The following is a 13,371-nucleotide window of genomic DNA, read 5'->3' as shown; positions in this document are numbered from 1 at the left end:
CAGTTCAACATGTGCATTCTAAAGATTTAGCACACTGGGACTATCGATGATACTCATTAGCCTACTTATGGCGTTTTGCATTGTGTGCTAGCATTACGCTGCAGAATCTACTGAGGCATTAAGTAGATTCAAATACACAATGTATAATTGTCTTTGTTTTACGTTTAGTTTGAGAGTGTACTTCAAATTGGAGTTGCAATAAGCCACTTGAAGCCTCTTTTTGTTTTTGTCAAACGCTTCACTAAGTGCCAAAGTGCTTCTTGTTGTGAGGTTCGCTGCCACCATGTAGCTCTTGCATCTCAAGTTTTTGCTCACAAGTCAAAGCAAGAAAGTGGTCAAGCGATGGCTCGTATCTCCAAAAAAACCTGTGAGTCGACCCATTCGTAAGTGGTGGTACCACTGTATGTGCCTGTGAGCATTGTTGTATGTTCTCCCTGTATGTTTTGTTACTCTGTGTGTGTTAAAGTGGCAGTTGTTTTTTGTTTATAATTACGGTTAATTTCTGTTAGCCTGTCTATGGCATTTTCTCATATGTCAGCAGTAATCTAGAGAGCGTTAGACGAAATTAGATGGTTTGGGTAAACATTTTGGTGCTAAAATATACAATGTTTAATTCGCCTTTGCGTTAGTTCTCGAGTAAACTTTAAGAGAGATTGACAAATAAACAGCTTGAAGCACGCACACCCTGCCTCTTATTTGGAGAACTGCGCGAGGGAGCGTGAGAACAGGCGCTAGGGACTACTTTTAAAAGTGGTTTATAATAGACGTGTGGGAGGGGTGTGTAAAAAAAAATTTTTTAAAAATGTGTCCATCCATCGTGGATTTTCGCCGATTGTTGGTGGGTCTTGAAATGGTCCTCTGTGATAAACGGGGTTCGCAGTTGATCATAATAAGTGGTCCTTGGGCCTTCCTTTGGAATTTCGTACCCCCTTCTCAGCCCTTGTTTGGATGCTTGCATGCAAGGAAGCGATCCCATTGTGTTCCACTCGTAGCCAAATTGGATTTTCAGCGTGCTTATCAGATTGAGGCCGAGAGGGCGGTGGGGGGAGGGGGGGGGGGGGGGTCACGTATGTTATCGTTCAATTCTTCGCCGACATTCCTCCACTCGGCTTCAAAAGAGATTTTCTCATTTCGTTGCCTCGTCATGTTTCACACAAAAATTGTCGAGCGAGGGGAAGAATGTTTTTCAATCAGTGAAGAATTTGCTCTCTATCAATCAAAAGAGAGCATGATTTATTTATTTTTTATATACTTGGTCAGGTGCACCTAATGTTGTGTCACATAATGTCCTTAAACATTGTGGGGAAAAGGAACTTTTTAATAACTTGTAATGTATACAAATAGTGGCACCTTCTCTTGTGGGTTTAATTTGACTTCCGTGACCAAGCTCATAACTCAATTTACTCTTAAATGTATGTTAATCAAATTTCAAAATTGAAATTAATTAAAATGCCTTTGATCTGTTCTAGCCCCCTAAAATTATGATTTTTTTTTTTTTTAAATGATGGACTTTCCCCTTTGTAATACTAACACTTTAGTCTTAATATTAGAAGATATTCGGTTGAAATTCAGACTGATCCCACGGAGGTCACGTGAGGGATCCACTCCACAACAGTTCTCAAAGCCTGGGGGCCATTTTTCATGTGGCCCGTGAGAGCAAATCACGTGCATCTACTTCATGTTTATTGCCGAAAATGTGTTCCAAAATTGAAAAACTGTCCTCCCCTTTTTTGGGTAGCAAGTGACTTTTTAAAAATAAAAATGCAGAAAAGTTGAACAAACTATTTTCCTTGACTTGGGATGATAAAACAATGTATCCTTTCTTTAGAGAGCACTTTGAAAAACAACCGCACCTGTAACAAACTGCTGTACATCAAGATTTAACACAAATAGAACAGCTTGCAATAAAAGCCTTTATTGTCACAACAAAATTGGGGATATGAAAACATAAAACACTACCAATAATAATTATAATACTTTTAAAAAACCCAATAATGTCAAGCATTGACTACTGGCAGGATCAATGTCCCATCGTCTTACAAAAGTCAAAACTTGGGATGAAATTTCAACTTGGGAAAGTGCCAGCATCGAACGATTGAAGATGCCGGTTACACAACCCCACGTTATCACACATTTTAAGAATGAGCTTATTTTTCCGTCAGATGGCGCCGCCTAACCTTTGCACAGGAAATGTCACAAATCGAGAACTTGTCTCCACATCCTCTGGTATTTTTACATATTATTAACCAACCTGCTGAAAATAGGTGAAAATAGCTTGAGAACAAACCTAATAACTCTTTTGGACACTTGAACAGTCCGAGAAGTGTCGTAAAACTCCGCTTCTCCCTCACTCGGCGGGAGCCGTGTGGCATTATGTTGCCTCAAGATGGGAAGTTTGGATGTTTTTTTTAGACTGTAATGCATGGGTGCAGAAAGACGAACGTCAGCCACAAAGTATCGATTAATTTGCGTTTATTACACTGATTAGTCATCTCACTGTTTTATTTATTGCATCGCTCATGGCTGTAAGACCTTTGAACCTTTGGAGGGGTATTGTGTTAATGTTGGTCCCGAAAATGTGTGATTTTGGAGGATTCCGCCCGGCAGCGACAATATGATGAGGCGATTCTACGTTTATATGGTTTCACAGTCATAACGGCCCCTGTGAGAGAAACCAATATGGCCCCGAACAAAAATGAGTTTGACATCGCTGCACAACGAGGTCAGTAACTCAGTTAAGCGAAAACACAAAAAGTAAAGACCTCGTCATGAAAACGTTATCTCAAGTTGAAATGACCACGAAAGCAACAAAATTGCATCGCTGAAAAACTCACCTTCATAGGTTCCGCTCTCTAGCAAGGCTCCGCTTTGCTCCAATTCCATAAAACGTTCCACAGTCACAAAGTTGTAGTCCACCCCCGGCACCTCCCCCTCCTTGGGCTGCCTGGTCGTACCTGGACAGCGAGAGAGAGAAAACGTGGACGGGCGGGTCAGGAGAGCCCTCTTGAGAAGAAGAAAAGACAGGAAGGCAGCAGAAACACAAGTGGCAACACAAGAAGCCCAGTCAGACGTTTTCACGTGCCAGCGCCAACCCATTCACACACTTGTGAGTGGAAAAACACCATTAGAACACTTTGAAACTTTTTAAAGCACACTTTTTGTCATATTCCTTAGCGCCTGTCCTCACTCGTAGTTCTCCGAATAAGGTGCAGTATGGAGGATATGCGGTGGAGAAGACGGATGGATATTTAAACACAAAAAGGTTCAACCAAGCCATATAAACACGAAAGTCAGCTTAATGCTAATGAAAAAAGCCAAATGCCATAGATGGGCGACTGAAGAATTTGCATAGTGTAGATCCGGCCATTCATTTTCTATATACCGCTTGTCCTTATTAGGGTCATGGGGTGCGGCCTATCGCATCTGACTTTGGGCGAGAGGCGGCGTACACCCTGGACAACAACCATTCACACTCACATTCCCACCTGAGAACAATTTAGAGTCTGCAATGAAACTAACAAGCATGTTTCTGGAATGTGTTTTTGAACGAAACATGGACGCCATGGTAAATACAAGCCTTCAAACAACTGCTGCTTTACACACAGAGCAGCAACACATACAGAGCATACAGCAATCCTCACAGGTACAATATAGTCTCTCTTTAACTACGGCACATCTCTTCCCGTAGACCTCAGTGGTGCCCGGCACGTTGTGGCACAACATGATAATACACAGGCCACGCAACTCTAAATTCGGACTTGCCTGTATACTGTAAAAAAAAAAAAAAAAAAAAACATAAAATACTATCACTTAAAAATCTGCGGTATAGCGAGGGAACATTGTAAAGACTCCATCAATAGGGCACATTTATTTATTTATTTATTTTTAAATCAAGCACAACTCAAAGCTCCTGACGCAGCACATATTGCGCAGACAACGGTAATGTGAAGGCATTTAGGCTTCCAGCAATTAGAGGCTGCCAACGCTCTGGAGAGCTCCATCAGCGGGGCTCTGTGATGGGCCTTAAAGGCAGCTTTGGGCTTAATGAGGTGCTTGTGTTTGCGCTTCGGCCAAGTCCACTTTGAGCCCAGTGAAGTCCACATGAAAGCAGAGAAAACGAAAGCCCGCCGGGCCGGGTTATGCGTGCACAGTCAGAAGGCGAGCCCCATGCTGCTAAAGCAAAGTGATTCCAACGGCAGAAGGTCTGAAGTGCGTGGCATCGTTTATGTTTGTGTGCAGGCGTCAGCGATGGCAAGTAACAAAGTAGCAAAATAAATACTTTATTATTGTACAATTTTCCACTACAGCGGTGCTTTGACTTACAAATGTAATTTGTCGCGTAACTCAAAACATTCTCGTCTCTAATCATCTTCCCTACTGAAATAATTGGTAATGCCATTAAATTATTTCAGCACCCCAAAAAACAGCATGTTTTTGATCGAGAAATATAGCACAGCGTTGTACTTTATTTAACAAAAAATACATTCATAACACAATTTGATATACTGTACTGGAATTAAACAGTTTGTGCAGCATGATAATTTATTGGGCATTGTGCTGCTCAGGCTGGTGCAAGCGACTCGGCCACCAGCGGTTAGTACAATACATAACGGTGCTGTGACTCAGCTGCAATAATATTATTTTTTTGGCAAAGTATAACGAATCCATCCCTCTGACTATTGTTATATTGCCTGTCTGTGCGTCAGGCTGCACTGTTTGTGTTCAATTATACATCGTTTAAAGGTGTATAAGTACAACCCCAATTCCAATGAAGTTGGTACATGTTCCAAAAAAGCTTCTGTGATGGTATGGGGCTGTGTTAGTGCCAATGGCCTGGGTAACCTACACATCTGTGAAGGCACCATTAATGCTGAAAGGTACATACAGGTTTTGGAGAAACATATGCTGCCATCCAAGCAACGTCTTTTTCATGGACGCCCCTGCTTATTTCAGCAAGACAATGCCAAACCACATTCTGCACGTATTACAACTGCGTGGCTTCGTAGTAAAAGAGTGAGGGTACTAGACTGGCCTGCCTGCAGTTCAGACCTGTCTCCCATTGAAAATGTGTGGCGCACTGTGAAGCGTAAAATACGACAACAGAGACCCCGGACTGTTGTACATCGAGCAAGAATGGGAAAGAATTCCACCTACAAAGCTTCAACAATTAGTGTCCTCAGTTCCCAAACGTTTATTGAATGTTGTTAAAAGAAAAGGTGATGTAACACAGTGGTAAACATGACCCTGTCCCAGCTTTTTTGGAAAGTGTAAAATCCATAAAATTCCAAGTTAATGATTATTTGCTAAAAACAACCAAGTTTATCAGTTTGAACATTAAATATCTTGTCTTTGTAGTGTATTCAATGAAATATAGGTTGCACATGATTTTCAAATCATTGTATTCCGTTTTTTATTTGTTTAACACAACATCCCAACTTCATCGGAATTGGGGTTGTATATCAATGCTAGCTGCGAGCTAGTCATTACGCCAGCGCTCAGAGGCTGCCTCTCTACAGCCTGCGGGAGCGTGTACAACCTGGGTCGCTTGGAATATTCCTCTCCCGGCTTAGGAGCTGTGAGAGAAGGCACTTTTTTGATTGACAGCTGAAAGTGCCAGGGAGGCGGAGTTTTCAGAGCGTTCAGCGTGTCGCTGAACCCTAAACCACAGCGTCTGCAAGCTAAAAGAACGTCTCCATTCTTCACCATTTGGAAACCTGATTTCAAATACTTTGCAATTGCTTTCATCCAATCATTAATTGGTCATCAACGAGACTATTTTCTGTAATGTGTCAACTTTACAAAAATGTTTTTGTTTTAAAATAAACTTCAACTTGGAGTGGCAATAAGCAGCTTGAAAACAAGTACTTGGCCTCCTTTTTGAAGAATTGTTCACAATCAGCCGAACTGTGATTTGTTGTGGAGTTCGCTGCGACCATAATTCTTGCTTACAACGCGAGACAAAAAAAAAAAAAAATATTTGACAGAGCGATGGCTCACATCTCCAAAAACTCATAAGTCGGGGGTCACTCGAAGGTTGAGGTAGAGGTGAATTTGTACTTTTCTTGAGAATAAATTTTTGTGACAAACTTTTGCTGTAAATTGCTACATTTTGAAAACAAGTATCTGTACCTTCTAGACGTGTGTGTCTGTGTGTGTGTGTGTGTGTGTGTATGAGAGAGAGAGAGAGAGTGAAAAAGATCAAACTGTGCGTAATAAACATTGTAACTCTTCCACCCACTGAGCAGGCACTAATCCACACGTATGATCAAAGCACAGCATGGCAACAATCTCACACACACACACACACACACACACACACACACACACACGCCTTATAGTTTCATGTGGACAAAGGTATTGGGACACCACGTCAAAAACCAGTACTAGTAAGTTGCCTGGTTACAATGATATAAAATTATTTTCTGTATCCATCAAGAATGAGTGGCAATATTCTGCATTTGACCAAATACCGCGTCACAAATTCACATGCAAAAGAGATACCGCGAACTGCTCGGAAAAGGGCAAGCATAAAAAAAAATAATAATAATAATAATTTCAAAAAAACAAGCTTGAAGAGTAATTGTGTGAAGGTTGTGTGTATCACATTCATTTGGGCCAATCAGATCACGTAGAAGTCGACCACGAGCTCTACTTCGCTTCCCGGTTCTGATAAAACTGCCGCTACGTTAGCATGTTTAGCATCTCTACTGATTTCCAAACGTTATATTTGTGCGACTCTTCCGCTACTGTAAATTGACCCCCAGTGACAAAATAAAATAAAAAACAATTCAAACCGGGCTTGTAGTAAGAGATGTTTCTGCTGTTTTCTACATGCGGCGCACTCCAACGATTCGTTTCGAGCTGCATAAAAATGCCTTTAATAAGGCCGCTGTAATATCGGCGCAACGGAGCCGAGTACATAAAAGCTTAGAGTGTTCCCCGCGGAAAATAAAAAATGTATCTTGAAGGGGGACGTGCTTCTCGGCCGACCGCCTTCCGCCGGGTACGGCTATCGATCTGGACGATCACGATCAGATTATTCTGCTGCCCACACCGCAGGAGGCAGAGCGTGCCGGAATACTGACGTGCCGGAATACTGACGACCCGTCCGTGGCCTCGCCTCCCACTGCTTCTTTGTGCAGACAAGACAGGGAGAGACATAAGCCAAGGTGAAGAATAACATTAACATCTGGGTGCAAATCTGAATGAAAATGCAGATTTTTTTTAAACAATAACTCCCCAAGACCCTGAATCCCAATGGTAGATTCAAATGCGTTGAATCCTAACATCTGTTCGGAGAAACTTTAGCGGTGACTGGTTTGTAATAGCCGCTGCAACAACTCTGAAGCTAACTGGGCTAATGCTATGTGGCTCTCAAACATTTTACACCAAGTACCACCAAGTACCACCTAAAAATATACAGCCGCCATCATAACCAATATTAAAATACAGGATGCTTTATTCCCGCAACATTTACATTTTTATATTGTGAGCCACTGTAACATTATGTAGATTGAACTTTAACACTGCTCAAATATAGGAAAAATTACCCAAAAAATCTGTACTTAAATGAATTAGTAAGTATTGCAGTTACATAAAAGTAAAAAAATAAAAATAAATTGTGCCTTCATGAATGTCTCAGTCTGTCTGTGTCTTGTAGCCACAAAAGCGTTGTTGTTGTTTTTCTTTCCATATCACTTCCTCCTTCCAAAGCTGACACTTGTGATTGGCTCTCTCTGGTCATGTGCCATTCTGCCATTGTCTCAAACATGACATTATTTTCCAAATATGACCTCGAAGTGACACTTTGTGGTGCAATTTGTTCATTTGTCGGAGTTTTTAAAAAAAAAAAATTTTTAAAACGCACTTGGCTATTTCGCACCGCTGGAGTGGGTGCATGCTAAGACCTGGTGAGGTGTATAATAAGCCCCGAAGCTGCCACTCCGGGTGGAAGTGGGGAGGGGACGACATTCAAATTAAAACCGGTGGGAGTATATATGTATGAGTAAGATGCGACGCAGAAACCGAACAAGGAAATTCCATTTGGAAGTGAAGCCAAAATAGCTGACATACTGCAATAACTCAGCTGGGGCGTCAGATTTGGGGCAGGACAAAGACCTTTGCTGAATAATGGAGAGGGCCAGCTGAAGACTGAAGACCGAGAGCGCCGTCGGTTCAGCTCGAAGCGCCTCTTCCACGGCGAGAAATGTTCACGCATGAGGAATGTTTGTATAATTAAGAGAGGAAGCTGGCGAGCGGAGGAAGCAGTGAAGGGATGCAGCGAGGGGGGTGACGCTAAAAATAGACTATCGATAGACTGATTATCATAAGAAAAGGTGTTTGTGTGTGGGGGGGGGGGGGGTCCAAAGATTCAGTTGCTCGGATATTTTCATAGCCGTGGGCAAAATATCAGTGCGTATCTGACGCTAAGCAGCACGGTGATTAGTGGTGAGCACATCTGCCTTAAAGTTGAGAGGTCCCAGGTTTAAGTCTAGGCGCAGGCCCTCTTGTGCGGCGTTTGCATGTTCTTCCCATGCTTGCGTGGGTTTTCTCGGGTAATCTGGCTTCCTCCCGCATTCCCAAAACATGCGTGTTACGTTCATTGAAGTCGGAATTGTCCACGAGTGTGAATTGTTTGTCGAAATGCGCCCTGCAATTGCAGACTAGTGCGAGGTGTTTTTGTAAGCATATCATTCACCTTGCCCACGGCTTGCCAATGTACGCGGGAGCTGCATTCCAAAGTTGCCACACGGCAAGAAGTTTTTATGTCCACGTCTGCAGTTCAGCACTGCTTAAACGCAAAATTTACACTATCCGTGGCAAGTTTCTTGAAACAGGACCTGCTCTTGACAAACCACCCGATGGAAGGCCTGCTAGACCACCAATGTGGAAAACACCGAACTCCTACAGCAGGCATTCACGCAAAACCAGGGAAAGTCTATCTGAAGGACTGCACAAGAACTCAGCTCAGCATTCATTAAAAAAATAAATAAAAAGCTCGACGCAGTGGCTGTTTCGGGGAATGACGGACTTCAAGTTGTTGAAAGCTTTCGAGCAGAAGATTACGATGCTTATCGACATGGATTGTGTTCATTGTTACTAGGCGCTGGAGCCGTGTGACGACCATGAAGGTTCTCAAACTGGCACTGAACTGCAGTCGGGGACAGAAAAACTTCTTGCCGGGTGGCAATTTTGCAATGGTGCTCCAATCAGGTTTCAAATTGGCCTCAGAGGGGCCAGCACCAGCACTCGATGACCACACCATTTTTCTGTCCACTAATTGGTTGGTCGGAGCTAAACTTGTTACCGCCAACTGCGATTAAATGACGTGTGATCCGCACACATTTAATACATTTAAATAGCAGTATCTCCGTTTAATATGATGTATTTTAATTGAATGGTTTTATGTTTTTGTCATGTTATTCAATAAACAGTGGTTGTGAACTGCCCCAGATGATGTACGTGGCACAGTTGCGTTCTGTTTTACTGCATTTTTATGTAATGTTGATGGTTTGTACAATTGCAACATGATGGTGGTGGTATGTGGAGGTGGATTGAGTTGGGTAAATCCCCACCGAAGACGCAAAGTATGAAATTCACTGCCCACCACTGCCTAATACCATGGAAAACGGATGCACTTCACGTCCTGTTTATATGCTTATGAGCCCATCCAAACAGAAGGTATTCAGACCCGCCTGTTTCTTCCACCCTCGGCCAGCAGATGTGACGTGTGACAGCGGGTCTGCAGCGAAAGGAACGATCGATTGCACGAGCACGCACACTTCCTCATTTGCACTCCAAAGCGGACTCGCGGCACGGCGGCAGTCCGACAGGAGCGTCTGCTGCCATGACAACACGCCATTGCTTGGCAACACGCTAATTCCGTAGCAACGAGATGGACACATAAGCAGTGGAACATTTTGGCTGGATCCAAAAAGGGACAATTTGTGCCACACAGACTTTCAAAGAGTCCAAGAGAGTGGCAGCTTAGCTTGAGCAGATGCAGCAGATTAAGCTGCATTTCGTTTTACTACATAGTATCGTCCTGCTACTTACTGTAATGCCGTTGTATGTGGGAAAGGAGAGCCATTGTTTTATATTTAATACAGAGTAGAGCAGGCATTCAATTTGCAAAATGAATGCACCATCAGCTCCTCGTTTGTCAACCAAACAGTCAAGTTGGCGTGGTGATCATATGCCAATTTTTTTCTGTTCTGCTAGCAAGAAACGCGCTGCATGTGGCTTCGTTATTGGCTTTCGTTCGATTTCACATCACAATCACGAAGCCTGGGGATGACAGTTGAGCACACGCACAAGAATTTGCCATCACATCTATTGAACATATTTACGAGTACATCGGGGAGGGAAAATATCACTATTTACACACCCCACATTACAGGGTACTCACTCGGGATAATTTGTCTGCTTACTTTGATCATAGAAAATTGAACAGTTAACGTTCGCCATTGTCAACCACAACCGTCTTCCTTGTCCGAGCAGATCGGAGAGGGAAAGAAAACACCAAACACTCGTAACCCACCCTACAGCATAGGACAATCGCTCAGGGTAAACTTTGAGAGACATCTGACAATCTGGCCTTTGCTGACTTTCATCAGAAGAGAGAAGAAACGCTGAAATCTGGTCCGACTGTCGTGTGTGTACCCCGCTTTAGCTGCATTACAATAGGTAGCCAACATCGGTCTTTAGGCTAGATTACTGAATTTAAAGCTTAGTTTGAGCCTATCCGTCTACATTGTCTTCTGGTGTCCCACAGGGCTGAGTATAAGAGCCCATGTCATAGTCCTTTAATGCTCTTGGGGGAATATTTAACAGTTTTACTAATTTAAAAAAAACAATCACTGAAAATATCCAGCTCCACTTTTTATTCCTGGAGGGTTTTAAATAAAAAGTCAGAGCAGCTACTGCTGTAGTTTTATCCATATAAAGTCACTACTGGCTTGAGAGGTGCTATTTTCACTCACTGCAGGTCTCTTTCGAGCTGCTGTGTCCTGCGTCAATCAATTACTCCAACGCCTTCAGTGGAGCGAGCTTACGCCTGGTTAGCTCGGAGTCATTCACATTACCGTGTTTGAGTCGGCTTGCCCTGCGATTTTCTGGCAACCAGTTCAGGGTGTACCCCGCCTCCTGCCTAGCTGTGATAGCCTCCAGCGCTCCCGCGACCCTTGTGAGGATAAGCGGCTCAGATAATGGATGGATCGATGGAGTCTGCAGCTTTCACTCAGGTGGCAGTGAAGAGGGCGAGGGGGCGGGGTAGCGGTCCACAGGGAGAACCATGGCTCGCTGGTTGTCAACCCTCCAGTGTAAATGACACTCTGGGCTGGGGAACGGTCGACCACTGTGAATACTGTCAGCGAGAGGGTGAGGTAGGGATGTGAGGTCGGTCGATACACAGCTTGGAGCCAAGAGCTAAAAGCATATTATTGTCGACAACATTGAGCACCAGTGATCAGTTCATCTCTGCAAAATTATTCTAAAATGGCATACAATACCAATTTACCCTTTAACTGATTCTTAAAATGTGAGAGACCCCACACATGACGAGGAAAACAGTGGCATGTGTTCTTTCAGCTCTTACAAGGCCTGACTTACGAGGATTCCAAATAGCAGGCATTAAAATGCATGTTCACTCACTCAAACAGATTGCGTGTGCTATAGGGAAAATGTCAAAGCGGTGGAGACCACCGTGTTTAAAAGAGGGTTTTGCGCTCTAAGTACAGCAGCGCTGATGGTTTTCACTTTGAAAAATTTGGTAGAGATGAAGAATGAAAATGAAGTCGGAAGTGATGGAATAAGAACTGGAGCAGGCAAACAAACATAACTGAGTTGCAGAAGAGAAATCTATCATTCTGATCATTTTTATGGAGGAAGTAAGTGCACAATAGCCATATTATCTTTGATTTAACTCATCCCGAGTGTTGGATGTACAGTATCTGACCATCCGGTGTAACATTGCATTCAAAATTTGGGATGGCACACCTGGACACTGCTTTGGGAGAGGGCAGTATCAATTGTGCGCTGGAAAGACTCAGACAGAATGAAATGCAGCGTTGAAAATGAGCTTTGTCAGACACGATATGGCATGACTCCTTCTTGTGACCGGCGAGGAACTCAGCCCTTAGATCATTCGGAAGCTTCACACTTGCATTTCTGAATAAACAATATTTTACTCTCACTTTGGTTTCTGGCATTTCAAAAAATGTTCACACACGCATAAAAGATCCGTTTTATCAATCAGCTCCTCATCATGGTTATGCACAGCTGTGCCGTTTGTACCTGCCTTTCAGGCGCGGTATTTAAAAGACGCAAAATCAGTCACCAAAATTCCTCTCATGTTTGTTAAATCACTTTTACATGCCAAATTCATTTATTTCCATAAATTCCACGCAGAACACACAAAATGAACTGTGAGCCAATTTAGCGGGTTTGACGCCCGGTTAGTAGATCAGATTCCACACCGATTTTGCAGGTGCAAACCCATTTAAAAAATTATTAAAAATCTAATCGGTACCCAGTAATTTAGGCCCTTACTGTGGCATACTCGAGATGACCAACAGAGCATACCACCCCCATAACGAAATAATCTCTCTACGAACAATTGTGACTTTACCAAAAATCATTACTCTCCTCCCCCAAAACCAGATATCTTTCGTAGTACTTAAAGTGACCTGTGAGGGTCAGCATGTGTCACAGCGCATTCACATTGGCAGAAAATACAAAGGCTGAGCTAACCATAAGGTTCACAGTTCAATTCCCCCAAATAACAAGGCTGCTCCATAACAGTCCCAGCAGTGATGAACTACAGCGGTAGCTTAACTTGCGAATGATCTTACTAGCCGTCAATTTTTTTGCTTTGTGCTGCAAGCCAAAATTTGAGGTCAGAGGAAGCTTCGATTGCGCCAGTGCTCGAGTGAAGTGAAAAAATACGGAGCAACTGAGATACTAGAAAATATTGAACAGGTTTAACATTTACGGTCGTCAGCTCTGACCATTTCGCGAGCATATCAGCGAGGGAAATAATCGTTAACACACCTCACGATAATCACTCTGGGTAATCTTTTCGAGACGTCGGTCCTTCGCTGACTTTGATCGGAAGAGAGGACGACCACCGAGCAAGCCGGTTCCATCACGCTGAAAGGGACAACACGATCTCTTGTTTTACGAGCTGCTGGTGGAAAACGACTGAGTGGGGCTTATGAACATCTTCGCAGAGGACAGATAGTCATTAAAGTCTTTATGGAGACGTTGTGTTATCCACTAAAAGACAAGTGCAAGTGAAGCGGCTCCTGTCAACACGTATTACTGTATAGAAGGAGAACAAATATATATGGCCTTGTTGCCTTCGTTTATCTC

At 43.1% G+C, this 13,371-nt stretch overlaps 1 protein-coding gene across 6 annotated transcripts in view; it reads right to left on the bottom strand.

Annotated features, from left to right (window-relative positions):
- LOC133402877 (membrane-associated guanylate kinase, WW and PDZ domain-containing protein 2-like) overlaps window positions 1-13,371 on the bottom strand; it is a 99,749-nt gene that overhangs the window by 52,594 nt on the left and 33,784 nt on the right. For all 6 annotated transcript variants that reach the window (XM_061677124.1, XM_061677126.1, XM_061677125.1 and 3 more), the window contains exon 3: window positions 2,835-2,954. In XM_061677124.1, the coding sequence (XP_061533108.1) occupies window positions 2,835-2,954 (120 nt within the window). The remainder of the gene's footprint in view (window positions 1-2,834; window positions 2,955-13,371) is intronic.

Source organism: Phycodurus eques, chromosome 5, assembly GCF_024500275.1.
Source record: "Phycodurus eques isolate BA_2022a chromosome 5, UOR_Pequ_1.1, whole genome shotgun sequence".
Classification (NCBI taxonomy): domain Eukaryota; kingdom Metazoa; phylum Chordata; class Actinopteri; order Syngnathiformes; family Syngnathidae; genus Phycodurus; species Phycodurus eques.
Note: the sequence above shows the minus strand (reverse complement) of the source record. Positions and strands in the feature narration are given on the sequence as shown.